The sequence below is a fragment of the Cydia pomonella genome, chromosome 20 (genome assembly GCF_033807575.1).
Source record: "Cydia pomonella isolate Wapato2018A chromosome 20, ilCydPomo1, whole genome shotgun sequence".
NCBI lineage: Eukaryota > Metazoa > Arthropoda > Insecta > Lepidoptera > Tortricidae > Cydia > Cydia pomonella.
The window spans coordinates 8,603,199-8,623,290 of record NC_084722.1 but is presented as its reverse complement, the minus strand read 5'-3'; the positions used below and the strand labels follow the sequence as shown (position 1 = coordinate 8,623,290).

Genomic DNA, 20,092 nt, shown 5'->3' with positions numbered 1-20,092 from the left:
TTGGACCGTTCTGTCGCTATGCATGATTTATGTATACATGCCAAATTACAGCTTTCTTGCACTATAACGATCACGGAGCCAAGCTTCGCCGGACAGACAGACGGACATAGCGAAACTATGAGGGTTCCTAGTTGACTACGAAACCCTAAAAAAGTCAGCATATATACTTAGCATGTCTTGCCGCTACTGGCGCGACTCCACATTATGTTGTGTGAGGTTCATGTATGAACTCCTGTGATTTTAAGGGTTCTGTACCCAAAGGGTAAAATGTTACCCTATTACTAAGACTCCGTCCTGTTAGACCGTCCGTCTTTCCGACTGTCACCAGGTTGTATCTCATGAACCGTGATAGTTAGACAGTTGAAATGTTTTCAGATGATGTATTTCTGTTGCCGCTATAACATCAAATACTAAAAAGTACGGAACCCTCTGTGGGCGAGTCCGCCTCGCACTTGTCCGGTTTTTTTTACAATATATGCTACACGTGCTGGTAAACACTACCAGTATCAAATCCAGCACCCTTCGCATACGGCTCCGACTCACACTTTACTACTCGTAATCTTTTCAAAGCACTTCTCTTGAAAATAAGGGGAGGGCTCTCAGACAGCTTTACAAAGGTTAAATGTTGATTATAACACTTTCTATGGGTTCGGATATCTTCAAAAATTCCTTGCCTACCTTCTAATGTACAATGTGGGTATCAAAATTACATTAAAATTGTTATACTTTACGTTCTTTTTTGTGTCTGGACTTACCTTTGCAAATTGCGAATACGAATAAAGGTACAGCCCGCGTAGCCAACGTGCATATCGTTCACGCTCCGTGGCGAACGAAACGCAACTGTCACAGTCGCACTAATATGGAAGAGTGATAGAGATGACTACGCTACGCTACGTAGCGTTAATGATTATAACGTTGGCTACGCGGCCTGTTCATTTCTCAGCCTCTGAAAGTGAGTCATTGTTGTTCTGTGGAGGCAGAAAGTGATAACAGTAAATGCGAGCGAGATGCCTTTTGAGACGATTCCCTATTGTATTTCGTAAGCACCAACCAGTGTTAGCGAGCGGCTCACTCTGCCGAATTCTACAACAGAACAGGTGACGCAGCAATAAACTGCAGTGTCGCAAAAATGATTTTTAGTTTTTAGGATTATAATTCGATAGATCCTGTAAAAAATTACTTTACAATATACCTATACAGTTTCTACATATTTTTTCTCGTTATTCATAAATAAATTAATGAAAGTGCTTAGAGTCCGACCAAGATAAGTTGGCAGAGATTTTGACAGCCCAGACAGTGCAAGTGTTATTTTAAACATCAAACTTCTATGAAATTATGACGTTTACTTAACGTTGCCAACATAGCTTGGTCTGACTCTAGTAGGTATACATTTGGGAAATATTAGGTACTATATTGTACTATATGTTACAGACTAACGTCTGCAAGGTTTCATTGATATTGGATTTGGATTTGAATTTTGCAGCGGCGCACGTTGTGTTGCGGTCCTATCAAAATAATATGGAAACCTTTCCAATTGCTAAAACGGAATCGGCCTCTTTAACGTAATAGTTTAATAACTAGTATTTTATATAATTAACTACCTTACTTAACTACCTATCTTAATGGGTATAAAAAGTATTTCAAAAATAGGTAACTCTTTATTAAATAACTTCATGAAATAGTCTACTGTTGTCCCGTTAAACACGATTTTTTGCGAATATTTGCAGTTATAGGAGTTTCTTTTTCTGTGACAAAAATGGTTTAAAATATGCCCAGTAACATAATCATCGGCTTTAAATTCCGAAAAAGTTCTAATAAATGAAATAAAATACATGGAAAACTTCTATTGTTTTACAGTTGATTTATTTATTTCGGAAAACCCAAATATTGATCATGTCATTCATGAAGACGCGTGCCTTGTCTTGTATTTGACAAATCTACGCGTCATCGTGGATGACACGTACTATACCTGTCTACACAAAATATGATAGACACATACCCATACCCATACTTATTCATAACGTGTACTAAAGTTACGATGTCGCTAATAATCGTTTGTCCCTTTCCATCATACCAAAACTTTAGTACACGTTTATGAATAAGGGGGATAAAGTTTTAGTTGTTTAGGTATTTGCGACTCATGGGATTCACTCTTTTACAGATCACCAATCCGATCAAGAGAGCAGTATATATGCAACCTCTGCGCGGAAACTCGTGAGATGTGGAAAAAGTCCGGAGCATGGTTTTTCAAGTCTCTTCCTAAGTACATACTTCCGGAGAGGCGGCAAACGGGACAATATGCGGACAGTAAACTTGCCAGGTCACTTCAACAGGTAAGGATGAAGGTAAGAAAACTAAAAATAAATCTGGTACTCTAGAAGTACTAGAAGTAAAATAAACAGTTTATCAAGTACATTCCAAAGCATATACTTCCGAAGAGGCGACAGACGGTCTAGTACGCGTACAGTATACGTGCCAGGGGGCCTACCGCGAAATAAGATATTCGCAAAATGCGGGAAACTTTCTCTTTTACTCTGACTAAGACGTAATTAGAGTGACAGAGAAAAATGCCCGCCATTGACGAACTTCGATTTTAGCGGTTATAGCCCACGGTGCGTAGACAAAATGCTAATCGTTCACGCTCCGTAACGTAGTTATCTCTCTCTATCACCCTTCCATATTAGTGTAAGTCTCTAAAGCGGTCGTTAGAAGGAGTAAGGGAGTTGTGTGAATTAGCTGATGTCCTATTACTACAAGAAACATGGCTGTTGGGGCACGACTTGCCATTGCTCGGCACGGTACACAACGACTTCGCTTACACTGGGACTACGGCGGTCGACTGCGGTGCCGGTTTACTAACTGGGCGTCCGCACGGTGGAGTAGCGGTACTATGGAGGAAAAAGGCGTTTAAGGACGTATCGGTTGTGAAGTGTAGTAGTGTTAGGCTAGCGGCCATTAAGATATCAATGGCAAATACTGAGGTTCTAATATTTAGTGTGTATATGCCAGTTAATTCCCCGGAAAATTTACCGTTATTCACTGAGTGTATAAGTGAAATTAGCGCTATCAGTCAGGACAATCCCGGTATTGCGGCAGTGTACATTTTAGGGGATTTTAATGCGCATCCCGATGAGCTTTTTTGCAATGAATTATTGCAGTTTTGTGAAACACAAAAGTGGCATTGTATAGATATTGAGCTTTTGGGCGCTGACTCTGATACGTATACTTTTACAAGTGAAGCCCACGGTTGTGACAGATGGTTGGATCACTGCATTGTCACAGAGGCAGCGAGAAAAACAGTGCGAAATGTCAAGGTTTACTACGACGTGTATTGGTCCGACCATTTGCCGCTTGTAATGGAGTGTGACCTGGATAAAGTTGAGATTGTTTGCGATAGCGTGACGTCACGGAATGAGGGCGTAGTTTGGGGTGAAAGAGAGGCAGCTCAAGTGGAGCTCTACCAAGCAATCTGCCACAGTAAGTTAAAATTGCTAGACTTTCCTGCTGAGTTGACGTCATGCGCAGATAGGCTATGTAGCGAATCTAATCATAAACTAGTATTAGATAATATGCATAGTTATATAGTGAATACGCTGACGGAGGCAGCAAAAAAGTCTAGCAAGAAAACGCAGGGAAAACACTGCAGTCAGAGACAGGTGGCCGGCTGGAACAGGTACGTGGCTCATGCTCACAGGGATGCCAGGGACAAATTTCAAATCTGGGTGTCTGCCAATAGGCCTAAAATGGGGCCAGTTTACCGGGACATGTGTGAAGCCAGGAAGCTTTTTAAATCCAAGCTGAAGTGGTGTCAGGACAGGCAAGAACAAATTAAGAGTGATATTCTTGCCTCGAACCGCACAGCTAAGGATTTTAAGGCTTTCTGGAAAAACACTAATAAATTTAACAAGAAACCAGGGGTCCCTGTGAGCGTGGGGGGAGAAAGCGACAGGAAGGCTATCGCGGACAATTTCAGCAGGTTGTTTGCCGTGAGTCCCTTGCTGAGTTCAAATGTGAGTGAGGTGGGTGATGCTGAGACTGTCATGGGTGAATGCTCCCTGAGATTTACAGCTAGTGAAGTTGACAAAATCATTAAAGACATGCAAAGGGGTAAATCACCGGGACATGACGGGCTCAGCATCGAGCACCTCAAGTACGCTGGGGTTCACTTGCCGCGAGTGCTGGCAATGTTCTTTACTCTGTGTATGAGGCACACCTATCTGCCCCAGCAACTTACTAGTACAGTGGTAATTCCGTTGGTCAAAAACAAGACTGGTGATCTTTCGGACATGGGGAACTACAGACCTATCTCTCTGGCCACTGTACTAGCAAAAGTGCTTGACAGCTTGATTAACGTGCAACTTTGTAAACATATTAAAATTCACGACGCTCAATTCGGCTTCAGGCCAGGTCTGTCGACTGAAAGTGCAATTTTGTGCGTTAAGCAGGGTGTCAAGTACTACAAGGACAGGAACACCCCAATTTATGCGTGTTTTCTGGACTTGTCCAAAGCGTTTGACCTGGTTGTGTACGATATACTATGGGACAAGCTGCAAAAAACCAATCTTCCTAGGGAGTGCGTGGCTTTATTAAAATATTGGTACAACAGCCAGGTCAATCGCGTCAGATGGGCAGGGGTTGACTCAGATATGTATAGGCTGAATTGTGGTGTAAGGCAGGGGGGGCTGTCATCCCCCGTCCTATTTAGCCTATATGTGAATGAGCTGATCGAACGGCTCAGCAGGACACATGTCGGCTGTCATATAGGTGATATCTGTTTCAATAACATAAGTTATGCAGACGACATGGTCCTGTTGGGACCGTCGGTCGACTCCATCCGAATATTACTCAGAGTATGTGAAGGCTACGCTCTACAGCATGGTCTTAAATATAATGCGAGTAAAAGTGAGGTACTTATATTTAAGGCGAAAAAATATAACCCAAACACCTTGCCAAAGATCATGCTGGGGGGCGAGCCTCTTAAAATAGCAAAACAGTTTAAGTATTTGGGCCACATGCTAACTGAGGAACTGAATGACGATTTCGATCTGGAGAGGGAAAGAAGGGCATTGGCAGTGAGGGGCAATATGCTTGCCCGCAGGTTTGCACGTTGTAACAATCAAGTCAAGTTGACACTTTTTAAAGCATATTGTCAAACTTTTTACACGTGCAGCCTGTGGGTAAGCTTTACTCAGAGGTCCTATAACACATTAAGGGTGCAGTACAACAACATCCTCAGGATGCTGCTGAGGCTGCCAAAGCACTGCAGTGCATCAGGCATGTTTGCCGAGGCACGGGCGGATGACTTTTTCGCCATAAGGCGGAAAAGAATTGCCTCGATGCTAAAGCGAGTGCGTGGCAGCAGCAACTGTATGCTGAGGGTGTTGGCGGAGCGCCTGGACTGCCCGCTAACAAAGTACTGGGTTGATGTGGTCATTGGTAGGACCAAGTAGTGAATAAATTATTTTCACTGCTTGCTTCTGCCAATGGATTTGTTTCACGAATTTTTGTTCTCATTATACTTAGTACTTATGTAAATTAACTAACCTAGTCTTTTTAAGTTTTTATTTTTTAAGTTTTACTAATACTTATATGGACACATGTCTGAAATAAACAATTTTTATTTTTATTTTTTATTTATTAGTGCCACAGAGATAGTTGCGTTTCATTCGCTACGGTGCATTAAAGATTGGCATTTTGTCTACGCATCCTGCTCGCGTAGCCAACGTGCATATCGTTCACGCTCCGTGGCGAACGAAACGCAACTGTCACAGTCGCACTAATATGGAAGCGTGATAGAGAGAGAGATGACTACACTACGCTACGGAACGTTAACGATTGTAACGTTAGGGTGAAGATAATAAAGTAATCAGGTGTGGTAGATGTAATAAATGTGGTCGCTTCTATAGTAGGTATATAATTGTCGAAATATAATTTGCACCGATTGGTCATAATTTCATAAAACTTTATCTTAAAGAATACGATAGGACAAAAGAAGTGTGAAGTGCTTTTTTATGGTAGAGGAATGAGCAGAAGGATCACCTGATGGTAAGCGATTACCACCGCCCATGGACACCTGCAACACCAGAGGGGTTGTATGTGCGTTGCCAGCCTTTAAGATGGGAGTACGCTCTTTTCTTGAAGGTTTGAAGGTCGTATCGGTCCGGAAATACTGCAGGCGACAGTTCATTCCACAGTTTAGCTGTGCAAGGCAGAAAGTTTCTGGAGAAACGCAGTTGAGGACTGCCAACCATCTAAGTGGTGAGGATGGAAATGTTGTCGCGTAGGGCGATGGCGAAAAGAAGCGGCAGGGATTAATCCGAACAATTTCTCGGAGCACTCCCCGTTGTACATGCGATAGAAAATGCAGAGCGAGGCCACATCTCTACGCAGCGCCAAGGAGTCAAGCCGATCCGAAATACGCTGGCAGTCGACAATCCGAGTCGCTCTTCGTTGAATGCGGTCCAGAGAGACAAGCTGGTACTGGGGTGCCCCTGCCCATATATGAGAACAGTATTCCATGTGCGGGCGCACCTGCGCCTTATAAAGCTGTAGGCGTTGGGCCGGCGGTGTGAAATACTGTCTCGATCTGTTAAGCACATGGAGCTTTTTTGAGGCTAATTTAGCCTTAACCTCTAGATGGCCGCTTTGGCACACGTCCCATCCATATAGTGGGAATAACTATAATAGTCATGATACTTTGTGTTTATGGGACAATATCGACACGTTATTAGGTAAATGAAACTTTTTTTACACAAATCGAAATTAATATTTCTTTAAATAACACTTTTTTTTTATATATTAGACTACGAATTTTAAAAGATGGAATTCTAGGAAAACGTAGACATTAAAATGTGGAAAAGTAACTGGGATCAAGAGTGTTTAGATCAAATATACTTTAGCTGCTAATTGTTTTGTTACCATATTGTCAGAGCCATTTGCAATCACTATCATCGGTGCAAACAATATTTACTCGACCATATCTAAAGGTCAAAGGGCGGCAGACGGGCCAGTACGCGGACAGTAAACTTGTCAGGTCACTTCACCAAGCAAGGATGCCGGTAAGAAACTTAAAAAGTTATGTACATCAATAGCAGTGGATAAAATAACGCGCTAAAAGTATCTGCTACCCAGGCGGCCGTGTAGCCAACGTGCAAATCGCTTCCGTAGCGATCGAAACGCAACTGTCGCTGTCGCACTTATAAGAGTGATAGAGAGACACAAAGCGTTTCGTTGTCGAAGAGATAGCGATTGTCACCGCGGCTAGACCGGCCGTTCGATTTCTAAAGTTCATTATTTATCTATTTAATAAATAAAAAACACTTATCAGCTACTATTTATGTACATAATGCCGGCCAAGCAACAGATGTGGCAGTATTCGACTAACGGCCCGATTCGAAGAATGATTAAGACACGTTTAAGATCGATAACTAAACTAAACGACATATCAAAATTGGTGTTTATTTCGATTCCGCTGTGATCCCAATAAGATCTATCTACGATATTTCTAACGTCAAAGTGACATTGGTTGCCCGAATCGAGCTGCTTCTGTTAATGATATGACATACAAACGATATCTAAATGAGAACCTATCTAAACCAGAACTTATCGTTATCGGATCTTTTTCTTCGAATCGGGCCGAAAGCTTCGATAGTTAAGCCAATCGACATCCCAGAAGGCCGCGAGCTCTAATCCGGCTCCAAACATTGTTAGCAGATCGTTAGCAAAGATGTGGCTTTGCTAACGATCTGCTATTTGTTGTATCACAAGCATTTAATTTACGTTCAATGTTCGTGTGTAGTACCTATGTCAAGAACTGTGTGTGTGTATGTAACTCGTGTTCAAAATTTGCAACCCTATTATAAAATTATACTATGTATATGCATTTTTTTTTTCAATATCTTATTAGATATCTGAAATATATCTGATATCTATCTTCAGTAGATATCTTATTCGATGTGTAAAATGGGTACAGTTACCGGCAGGGTCATCATTTAAGGGTCATGTTACCGGCATGGTCACTGAATTAAAATACTCTTGGAGTAGGCTGTAAAACTCTGTAAGTAAGTAATAGTACATTGTGATACAAGTGTGCTAAGTTGGTCATTACACACGAGGCGATATTGTGCGCGGGAGCTGCAAGCGAACTCGCAATAAGAAAGCCGATGTGTGTAATTAATGACCAATGCAAACGCGTTTCATACGACGTTTTTCAACACACTTGCGAGGAAAATGAAGAAACTTTCATAATAATCAAACTTTAATTGTTAAACCGGTTAGTAAAATTACTGCCTGCCGCCGGCTCCCGCCAGTCCACGTTGTAAAATCTACTCGACCAATTAAGAAGGCTCCGTTTCTAATAAGTTACCTTCTTAACTGAGTCGGATAATACGATGAAAAAGAACGAGTGTTATTATAATATACTGAAAAAGCCTGCGTGTTTAATCTCGGATTATGAGCCAAAAATCGGTGGAACAAAAACGCCGTTTTGAGCAAGTGTGTTGGAAATATTCTTTATTGCACCAACAATTATACATTACTGTACCACAGACTGTACTGTAAAAATCTGAATTTGATATTATATTATTGGCAGTACATCTTGCGCACATTAACATATCGATGCCAATACACTACACTGAAATTAATTTAAAATCAAAAGCAAATCTTTAAAATGCCGGAGGTTCAGCCAAGCAGAGTTTTAGAAATTTCGTAGCGCTTTTTTAGATCCTAATACCGTTGGCAAAAATTTGAATAGCAATCTTGAAGCCTTTCTCTACATCGATTCGAAACCTTATTAAACAACTTTCACTCGATAGAAAACAATCACGAACATAGGTCTAAAATACACTATTAAAATTTTCTACCAAGTTTTTCACACCAGCTAAAAATAAGAAAATTGCTTCTAAAAAATTTATTTTTGATCGAAGTCATCGATTACTTTTTATTTTTTGTTAAAACCAACTCAAGAGAACAGTTTAAAATGTTTAAATTCAAAATAATGATATCCGCGATCCCGGGCACGCACAGCCGTCTCGCTCACGCTTACGCTCACTGTGAATGAAAGAAGAACTCAGGTTCTTCTTACGGCGCTGTTAAGTTTTCGAGCTAATGCTGGCGGGAACTATGACGTTGCAATCACAGTCCACATCGATGTGCGCACCCGATTTGGGTCACGGTCGCGAATTCAAACATGTTCCCGGAAGTAAGTAGGTCAAATAGTACCTAAACACAAACCACAGTAACAGCGTGATCACAAATATATAAGTTTTAAAACCTTCTAAATGACAAAGTTGTTTCATAAAATTTTTGAAACGAACAACGAACTGACGAACATATATTTAGTGTTGTTGTACGTGTATGTGTTGTAATTGTAAATGACGTTAATCACCTATTAAATTACTTATATCAAGATTCACATACCTATACTATAAGTAGCCGTCGATCGCTACTTCGTGCGCTTAGATGTTGTGAAAAAAGGAAAATACTAAGTTCTAGGTTTCTTTTAATACAGGTCAGCCCAAAACTACGTAAATAAATAATTGTAAAACATTTAACCAGAGGTCGTTAAATATTAAAACTGCAATCATTTCACCAGAACAAAACGTAATATTTTAAAAATAAACTTACGCATTTAACTTTGAGGTGCAAACGCGAACATTTGTTCTTGTCACAATTAATCAACTATATGCAGTAGTAAAACAAATTTACATCGAATTTTGGAGTCAACCTGTTAATACCTACTCGTAATAATATTAAAAAACTATGAAAGAAAAGCCATATTTTTTTTACCTATAATAAACACTGAGTAGTTACGTGATAAAGCCCAGTGCACGCCGAGAGAGAAAGTAGTTTCTATATTTATTATTATAAGCTAGAGAAACGCTTGCTAGTAATAACAGTGTGTACAGTATAAAATACGTACATAATCATAACACACTTATAAATTTAAAGAGTAGAACAATAAAGTTCTAATGTAATATAAATGCCAGGAGTTAAGTATATTACAAGATGCGTGAGTTTGTTTTATGTCAATTACACACTTCATTTTAGGGAGTCACAAGGAAAATATACACGAAAATAGTATATTTCGATGCTAGTGCCGAAAGAATGACATTTCCGCACGTGTATCGAACGACGTTTTTTAATACAGTTCCGATAAAATAAGAAAATCAACAATTTTTTTTTATGCATGTCCTATAAGACAGAAACAATTGTTAGGTACCTAATATAAAACATTGTATACTATTATTACCTAAGTATCGTTATTTACGATTATTTGTGTATCGTATATTTTTAAATTGTATAAAAACAATATCGAATGTTGCCTTTGGAAACTAAAAACATGCTTGCAGTAAGAAAAAACGCCTGTTCTTTGACAGGCGTTTCGGCAGCTATTCCGTTCCATTCAGACAACTTATTAAGAACAGTTTTTCAATATTCCTTATTAAAAAATAAACGTGTTATAATGATAAAAAAATAAAATATGAAATATGTATATTTTTATTATTCTTTAACAGTAGGTTTTTACGTTCATTACGACTTTTAATCATCAATAAGTAGTCATGAATTGGAACAAGTGTAATTTAAAAAATTGGAAAAGTGAAAAGCACTAGTTCGCGAAAACTAACTTTCCGCACGCTAAACAGCTACGTAAAGTAGCACTTTTTGAGCAACTGTATTAAAAAACCAATATACTTATTTCTTCGTCTTATGAAAGACATAAGATATTTTTAATTAACCCTTAATATGGCGCAAAATGTGAAAGGTTTTATGAAACTCGAAAGTGTTAATTATACTGTATACTGTTTTAGAAAAAATGCAAATAATTAGACCGTCAAAAGAAATGTGCCGAATGTATTATAGTACATTACGATACAAGTGCGAAAAATAGGAAATTCGAAACGAGTGGCGATAAATTAAAACACGACCGAAGGGAGTGTTTTAAATCGACACGAGTTGCGAATTACCTATTCGCACATGTATCGTACAACGTTTTACAGTACATATGGCCCTTTAAATGTTCGACACAGTAACGTAATATGCTACTTCTCGCACTAGTGATATAAAGTAGCCCCATATGTACTGTAAAATATCATTTGATATTTACCAGTCGCTTTCCGGTGAAGGAAAACATCGTGAGGAAACCTGACTAATCCCACCCTAATAGTTTACTCTCTGGGTTGGAAGTTGGAAGGTCAGATGGTGGTCGCTTTCGTAAAAACTAGTGCCTACGCCAATTCTAGGGATTGGTTGCCAAGCGGACCGCAGGCTCCCATGAGCCGTGGCAAAATGCCGGGACGAGGAAAATGACTGCGTTCGAGCGCCAAAACACCTCGGCTGAAAAAAGGGTCTTTCATCCCTTTCTAATGAGTCCGTTATAAAGTTACCTATTTTGCATAAAGGTCTCAGTCATGTTTCCATCAAACATAAATGGATTGATCGCATCCACCTAGAAACGCTACCTATCATGTAAAGCCTTTTAGGTGCAGGGTTGTCTCGAATTCAACCCTTTGTGCACGAAGCCAACGCTAATGCAAGTCAATACGCCCGTACCCCGTAGCTTGTACAGTCGACTTCACACACATCTTTACAAGCCAACATCCCAAAATAGTAATTCGTCGGGTGAGAATACGTTTGTGCCATTTCCATTTTAGTGCAAATTCGTTTTTAGGGTTCCGTACCCAAAGGGTCAAACGGGACCCTATTACTGAGACTTCGCTGTCCGTCCGTCCGTCTGTCACCAGACTCATCTCCTGAACCGTGCAGATGATGTATTTATTTTGCCGCTATAACAACAAATACTAAAAACAGAATAAAATAAATATTTAAGGGGGGCTCCCATACAACAAACAATTTTTTTTGCCGTTTTTATAAATAATCGGATCCCTTCGTGCGCGAGTCCGACTCGCACTTGCCCGGTTTTTTAATGATTCCTAAAATAACAAACAATAGGCTATTGACACTAATCGGTAGAAAAAAATATCCACATTTTACTAAGATAATTTACACTCTGTTAACAGAAAATTATCACTAAAGTTATGACATATCCAAAACTTTGCGTCCTTTCATACATTTTACGTTTAAATGTTCAACGGATACTAAACGGATACGGAAACGGAAACGGAACTCATCAAAAACGGATATGGCAATTATACAAATGATTTTATTTCAATGATGGTACAATAAATAGTAAAACTATGTGCATAAATGATAAATAGATTGTCATAAATGACTTCGATTGTACAAACAGCAACATTGTTAACTGTCCAAATTTTCTTTTTCTTTTATATCGGTTACTACTACAAAGAAGCAAAAAGTAAGGTTATTATATTTTTTTCATCACACTTGCTCGAAAAAGATCTTATTTCATGCAGGTGTACTGAACGACAAACTCCTATATTGTTCCCATGGGAGTTACGGATTGTGAAAAAAAAGCTAAAGCTTTTCTTCTTTAAAGTGTGATGAAAAACATTGTGTGTAACTCCGGGGGTAAGAATATTGTTACTCGAGTCTTTAATTCACTCCAGTCTGCGGCTGTCGTGATTGTCGTGAATATATAGACTCTAGACGATATTTCACTTATCCCCTATATAGTTGCACAATGTACTATTAATAACTATTATGCATTTAATTGTTCTTTGTTGTTCAAAAATAGTATTTTATACAATCGTGATATAATAGAGAGCTTTTCAGTCGAGTACCGCGTTTAGGCAACGAAGCTTGCTGAGTTGCCTAAGTAAGGTACGAGATTGAAAAGCTTGATTATATCACTATTGTATATACAAGTCATTTGAAATAAGACTTTTTTTACTATAAAACCCAAATATTTCATTTAAATTGGTAAGTAAGTACAAAAAGTAGTCATAAACGCGCTACCTATTTGTCTATGTCACTTTTCTAAAATTTGGTGTTTTGGTTAATACTAGCCAAGTCAAAACCTTCACAATTTCAGGATTTTCTACACAGCACAAACCTTGGCACTCATATAGATCTCAATTCTTTTGTCGGCGAGTCAACAACGACACATATTCTATTGAACTTGGCTCTCATTTCTTATTTATGTTTTTGTTGGGATATTTTACTTACTAAGATACTTATACATATGGTGCTAGATTATGCTAGATAATCATACTGCTAGTAAATTGTCACTTTTATATACCGATAACCAAACCAAACTGCCAAACTAGCAACTCATCACAAAAGCAGCGATATGTTATAAGACTACATATTTTCAACATACTTGCTCAAAACGACGTTTTTATTCCACCGATTTTTGGCTCATAATCCTAGATATTAAACACGCGTGCTTTTTCAGTAGGTATATTATAACACTCGGGTTTTTTCATTATATTATCCGATTCAGTTAAGAAGGTAACTGATTGCAAATAATATGCATGGAAACGGAGCCTTCTTAATTTGGTCGTGTAAAACATTTTTTTTAAACCACATATTAGGTTTCAAATGTTAGTTCAAAGAGGTGTTATCACACCAAATATAATTTATAGATTAAATTATCTCGTAAATTACATTAATGAATAAACATAAAATTTTATCGATTTGATTTCCATCCGTCGAATAGAAATATAAAAATATAAGCTTTTTAAATTTTTTTAATTGGCTGTTTGTCGATTTCGTTCGCGCCTTTGCCTTGCGCGCGCATTGGATTCGTGCGTAAAAAAATAACGCGCCAACCATTTTCCGTATTTGTCATAAAATAGGATGTTTTTAGTTTATATATTGACGAACAATGTCATTTTCAAGTATTGAAAATGAAGAACACATAAAATTGACGCTTCCAGTAATACTAATAGAGGCAAGAGCCGAGAACGATAGCTTTTTACCATCAAAATCGGGTGAAAAATAATTGGCGGCACATGAAACTTTTATTCAATGGAAAATCAGCAAAAACGCCCAGTCTTTCTTGGAAAACGTGTTTGTAGCTCATTCCAATGAACTGGCGAATAAGTGCCTACAAGTACAGCACGCTTTGGTGCAATTATTCGATGTTAAAACTATAAGCCACCATTTTGAAAATTGTAGGTACCTTTACTGTTTTGACAAAAAATCTGATTTATAAGTTTTGTTTTTTCCTCGCCAGTGTGTTGAAAAACGTCGTATGAAACGCGTGTGCATCGGTCATTACCCACATCATCGGCTTTCTTATTGCGCGCTCGCTTTACAGCTCGCGCGCACAATATCGCCTCGTGGCCGACTTAGCACACTTGTATCATAATGTACTATTATTCACTTAACTTAAATTCTGTATTTTATTAAAATATCGTAACCACGTTGCCTTCTCTATTTCAAGTCGAATTGGGTCCCAGGGCATACGGTGTTATATATGTACTTGCATACTAAGCTTTGTGTAGGCTTGAGTGCGATTTCTTGCTTTTCTTTGCTCCCCGCGACTTTCACAACCTGAGTTCATGTTTACTGAGAAAGTACATATATTGTGTAAATGTGTCTATGTGGTTTCGATGCATAGAGAAGGCAATAATCAAAAGGCCAGGCTTAGTCAATATGCCAATCGTTAACGCTCCGTAGCGAACGAAACGCAACTGTCACTGTCGCACTAATATGGAAGAGTGATAGAGAGAGATGACTACGCTAAGCCACGGAGCGTTAACGATTGGCACGCTGGCTAAGCACCCAGGAGTTAGCTAGGCGTGGTATCGTATGATACAAAAACCTAAAAAACCGGCCAAGAGCATGTCGGGCCATGCACAGAGTAGGGTTCCGTAGTTACTCCTCCGTCACAATAAGCTAAACTGAAGCTTAAAATACTTATAGTAGATTGTTAACCAAGGGATGAACTGTGAATGTACGTCTTTTTACTATGAAGGGGAAACATTTTGCGATAACTCAAAAACAGCTAAACTGATCATGTCCGTTATAGTTTTTATTTAATGTCTTTCTTAAGCTCTACTTCCACGATTTTCTTCATATTTTTTGGATCTACGGTTCAAAAGTTAGAGGGGGCACATTTTTTTTCTTTCGGAGCGATTATCTCCGAATATATTGTTATCAAAAAATGTTTGTTGAAGACCCCTGTTCGTTTAGAAAGACCTTTCCAACTATACCCCACACTGTAGGGTTGAAGCAAAAAAAAAAATCACCCTCACTTTACGTGATTTTTAGATTTTATTATACGACTTTGTCGGATTTATTGATTTATATATCCATGCCAAATTTCAGCTTTCTAGGACTAACGACCACGGAGCAAAGCCTCGGACAGACAGACAGACGGTCATGGCGAAACTACAAGGATTCCTAGTTGACTACAGAACCCTAAAAAGATATACATACTTTTTATAAAATAAAATCGGTTCGGAATTTTTTTACCCAAACCGTTTGCCCGCACCCGAATGAAAAACGTGAATGCCTTTGTGTGAAATTTATACATTATTTATCATTTAATATCAGGCCATAGATACATTACTTTACAAACGACCGTACATACACAGGTAGCCGGGTATCAACTTTATTTAAGTTATTTATTAAGAGGGAATGGTATGATCGTCCATATAAAAAGAGAAAACGTTTTTCCACTTCTAAATATTTTCCATTCTCCATGATTTTTAGTATGTAATTGACACAATGAAAAATTAGATTTATAGGTTTTCCTTATTTTTTTATTTGCAAAACAACAAAAAATATAATTGTTTTGTTAACATTTATACTACTAAATCATATCGTGGAGTTTGACGAACCTGGGTATTGTTGTCCAAGCTACGAGTATTGCGTAGTAGCGAGTGGCTGGGAGTGCATACCCCAGGGTATACCGGCAAGTGAGACGGTGCATCGGTGACAGATGAAAGAGCCATTTTTTAGGGTTCCGTACCCAAAAGGTAAAACGGGACCCTATTACTAAGACTCCGCTGTCCGTCCGTCCGTCCGTCTGTCACCAGGCTGTATCTCATGAACCGTGATAGCTAGACAGTTGAAACTTTCAAAGATGATGTATTTCTGTTGCCGCTATAACAAAAAATATTAAAAAGTACGGAAACCTCGGTGGGCGAGTCCGACTCGCACTTGTCCGATTTTTTTTTAAATAAAAACGAACAAGGGCGGCAAAATTTTCGGCCAGCCCGGGGGCCCGAGTTGCTTGCCGGTCCCATATTGGGATACCTTCCTACAATTTAGGAGGTATTTAAATCCTCTTTGTTAGAGCCAGCGTAGCTTTATCTGACATTCATAAGCGCGTTTTATTATGCCTACTCGAAAAAAATATCTTTTCCTACTCCTCTACTGTTATCTGTCATTTATGCATCCATTAACACGAATATAAGAACATACATAAAAGGTTTCAAGAAAAGTCTATATTGTCTATTCCTCATAAAAGCTCTTGTGCTTTTAATCGCTATAACGTTACTGCGATGAATGGCTACCAACCTAACAAAACCAAAACGAATACAGTTTTAAACTAAGTGCATTACTGCCAACTTACAAAATATTCATCTGGTTGCATAGTAAAAATAATTACTTCATAAGTCAGAAACACGCATGTGACACCCGTAATATAGCAACACCCATAGACCACGAAGACCGCTTAGCGTTGCTTGTTAGTCTCCGTAGGCTACGGTGGCCAAAATTGAGAAAAAACTGTCCAAAAATTTAATTTTGCAAGTAGCAAGTACCAGGGCCTCATGAGTTACGAGGTGTCGCTGACCGGCCGGCCGCGGCCTGGGGCGGGCTGGGCGCGTAACAAGGTATGCTCGCGCGTCTTGGCTATATACTTTTGCTTTGTTTACCTAAATTAAGATTTATTTTTGTTGACTCGTAGGAAAAATATTGTATGCAACGTTGTATAAGTAGGTCAAAAAATGCTCGTGGCGTATTCCTTTACAATGTTCGCCTACGCCTTCGGCTCCGGCTCACATTGTAACTCACGCCACTCGCCTTTTTTGACCCTTCTTATACAACTTTTGCATAAAATACTATTATCTTTATTCCTTAAAAATATAGGTAGTTGTCTAAATATCGAGACAGAATTATAATATTTTCTAATTAACTAATAAATTACTAGTATAAAACATACAGCGTGTATTTTTGATATTAACACATAATCAAAGGGCAGTTAGTTTAGGCTGTAATGAACACACTTTCATAGGTTTTATAAAAAATGGACGACTTTTATTTTTTTATACAAACTAATTCAGCAAGCAATGTATCACTACTTTGTTTTAACTCAAAACGTCTCATTAATGACGCGGCGGCGTCACAACTAAATAAATAATAAATAAATAAATATTATAGGACATGCTTACACATATTGACTAAGTCCTACAATAAGCTCAATAAGGCTTGTATTGAGGGTACTTAGACAACGATATATATAATATATAAATATTTATAAATACTTAAATACATGGAAAACAGCCATGACTCAGGAACAAATATCCATGCTCATCAGACGAATAAATGCCCCTACCAGGATTTGAACCCGGGACCATCGGCTTCGCAGGCAGGGTCACTACCCACTAGGCTAAACCGGTCGTCAACGCAACTGTCAAAAGTGATCATGATGTACGACATACATTGCCGCTCGAATTTTTTTTTTTAATTAATTGTGCTCTGGTAGTGAAGACTAAACTAAAAAAAAACTTTCAGAATTGTTTTATAGCACTAAAACCTACGTCTAGTTTAAGTTTAAGGTTATATCAAAAATACACACTGTATTGTGCATCCTAAATTTCACATACCTACCCACTACCCAAGTCAATTGACATTAATTAAATTACCATTTCAGAGAGTAACTCGATTTGCCGGCGTAAATCTAAAATTAAGTATTAATTGGAAAGCCAAAATTATTCGTACGTAATATCTACTACTTAATATATATTTTAGACACCTCAATTTAGTTAAATTGACTCGTCTGAACGCTTAGTCTATTACCTACTTATAGGAACCTTATACCTGTACTAGTCCTGACTATTATTAGCCTTTTGTGTCCAGAATTGGGAGCTTATAGACCTTTCATTACGAAATCTTTACAACAATAGGCTATCATGTTACGTCAGAACATGCTTGGCGTACTGGAAAAATGTCGGCTTTTGTCCCGCAGCTACAGCTTTTAAACAATACCTACTGCAGATGAAAAGCGAGTTGTCTATTCGTTTTAGGTATTTGAACAACGTTTTATGTAAAAAATACGTGAGCATCGTGGGACACTCGGTTGGAACGAAGTTTACTATTATTGATAAACGGAGTATACCTATTATTGATTAACAAATACAAAAAAAAATATCGACCTGATTATTTCAGGGGGAACGACTAAACATAAGAAGACATTTTCGTACAATCTGAAACTGATACGCTTAGCTCGAACTTCAGACTCGCTTAATCAATCAAAAATATGAAGTGCAAACAAGACAAAAAGTAATATTTGCATACACGTCCGGGGATCGAACCCGGATCGTCGCTATTACCACCTGTTTCTAAGCGGTTGTTTGCCAACTGCTACTAACTCGTTTTCTTGAGATATAATTTAAAGAAACTCTTTTCCGTTCCGTGTGGCCGTGACGGAAAAATCTTACACTTTTTTTCGCCTAGCATCCGTCACCCGTCCGATAAGGAACATCACCCAAAAATTTTAATTCGTGAATTAAAAAAATACTATTGGTTATGCATGCAGCTTAACTGACCATTCATAAATAGTGTTATGCTGGCTATGGACTGTTGTTCACGACCGCGTGGTGCTTGGTGGTAATGGGACTCATTAACAAAATTCATGGATACAGTCAGGCTTCGGCTCGGCTCACACCTCCCAAGAGTCCGGAACTCCACTGTTGTTTCAACGGAAAAAATACAACTTATAATACATTTAAGTAGACACCTTTTACTAACTCTTTTTATTAAAACGAGACTTCCACTTGTAACATAAGATATAAATTGTGGCCTCATATCCTCTCCGGAAATTATACAATGCACTAGCGAATCAAAACAGAAGAATAGGCAACCGGTTGAGGTTGCCTATTCTTGCTTCGTAACTTTCATTAGTACAGAAGGTTCCGAATGGCAACCTAGGCGCCGAGTCCGAAATATTGAACTATTATTATTTATAAACGATATTGAATTATTTAGTCGAAAATTAACTAGTTAAGTACATTAATTATAAATGCAAAATTAGAACAATGTTGCCATGAGTAACAGGGGGGCCTACCGCGACAACCGAACTTCGCAAATTGCGGGGATCTTTCTCTTTTACTCTCACTAAGTCGTAAGTCGTAATTAGAGTGACAGAGAAAAATGCCCGCTTTTGACGAACTTCGATTTTCGCGGTTATAGCTCCGTTTTTAGGTACTCGTTAACCCGTAAGTTATATAGGTAATTGGTATAGACACCCACCCAGTATTTTGTTTTTAACTTTGTCAAATTTTATATTTATTCTCTTACATATCATTTATTACCTATTCGGACCGACTTCTCAAAATTAGCAGTCATTCTGCTTTGTTTATTTTAAAATTTTGTTTACTCATTCCAAAATTCACTTACCTGCTCCGCTGTTGTCCCTTTTGGAAATATCCCCATCTACTCCGACCTATTGACCTACTTTTAAAATCCCAAATTGAATCAATTTTGTACATCCACTTTAGCGAGCAGGCATGGACTCAAGCCACCTTACCGATAAGATATGGTGGTTTGGGTACCCGTAAAATTTCAAGTGTTGCTCTGCCGGCATTCTTGGCCTCAATTCATAGCTCCTCCGATCTCGCAGGTAAAATTCTCCAAGCCTCTCCGGCTAGAAACTGCGAGATCGCGGGCCTGGTTGAGGCCTCGAATGCCTGGCTAGCTGGACCGAGTCAAAATGTTCCGTCTCGACCGAAGATACAAAGGGCCTGGGATAACATAGCTTCAGCCTCCACTCTAAACTCACTTTTAGACACCGCGACAGGCAGGGACCGAGCGAGGCTCCTGGCATCATCTAGGCCAGAGTCTGGTCACTGGCTCCACGCGTATCCTTCGCCTAACACCGGCACCTTTATCGACCCAGAGACGCTTCGCATAGCCGCCGGTCTCCGGCTTGGAGTTGCACTCTGTGCCGACCATGACTGCGCGTCTTGTGGATCACATGTAGATCGCCTCGGACACCATG

General features: G+C 38.9%; 1 protein-coding gene across 3 annotated transcripts in view; it reads left to right on the top strand.

Annotated features, from left to right (window-relative positions):
* The window catches only part of LOC133528937 (rabphilin-3A), a 96,087-nt gene that overhangs the window by 37,186 nt on the left and 38,809 nt on the right, over positions 1 to 20,092 (top strand). For 2 of the 3 annotated variants that reach the window (XM_061866449.1, XM_061866447.1), the window contains one exon: positions 2,162 to 2,345. In XM_061866449.1, coding sequence (XP_061722433.1) covers positions 2,162 to 2,345 — 184 coding nt within the window. The remainder of the gene's footprint in view (positions 1 to 2,161; positions 2,346 to 20,092) is intronic. The other variant, XM_061866448.1, reaches the window with a different exon arrangement.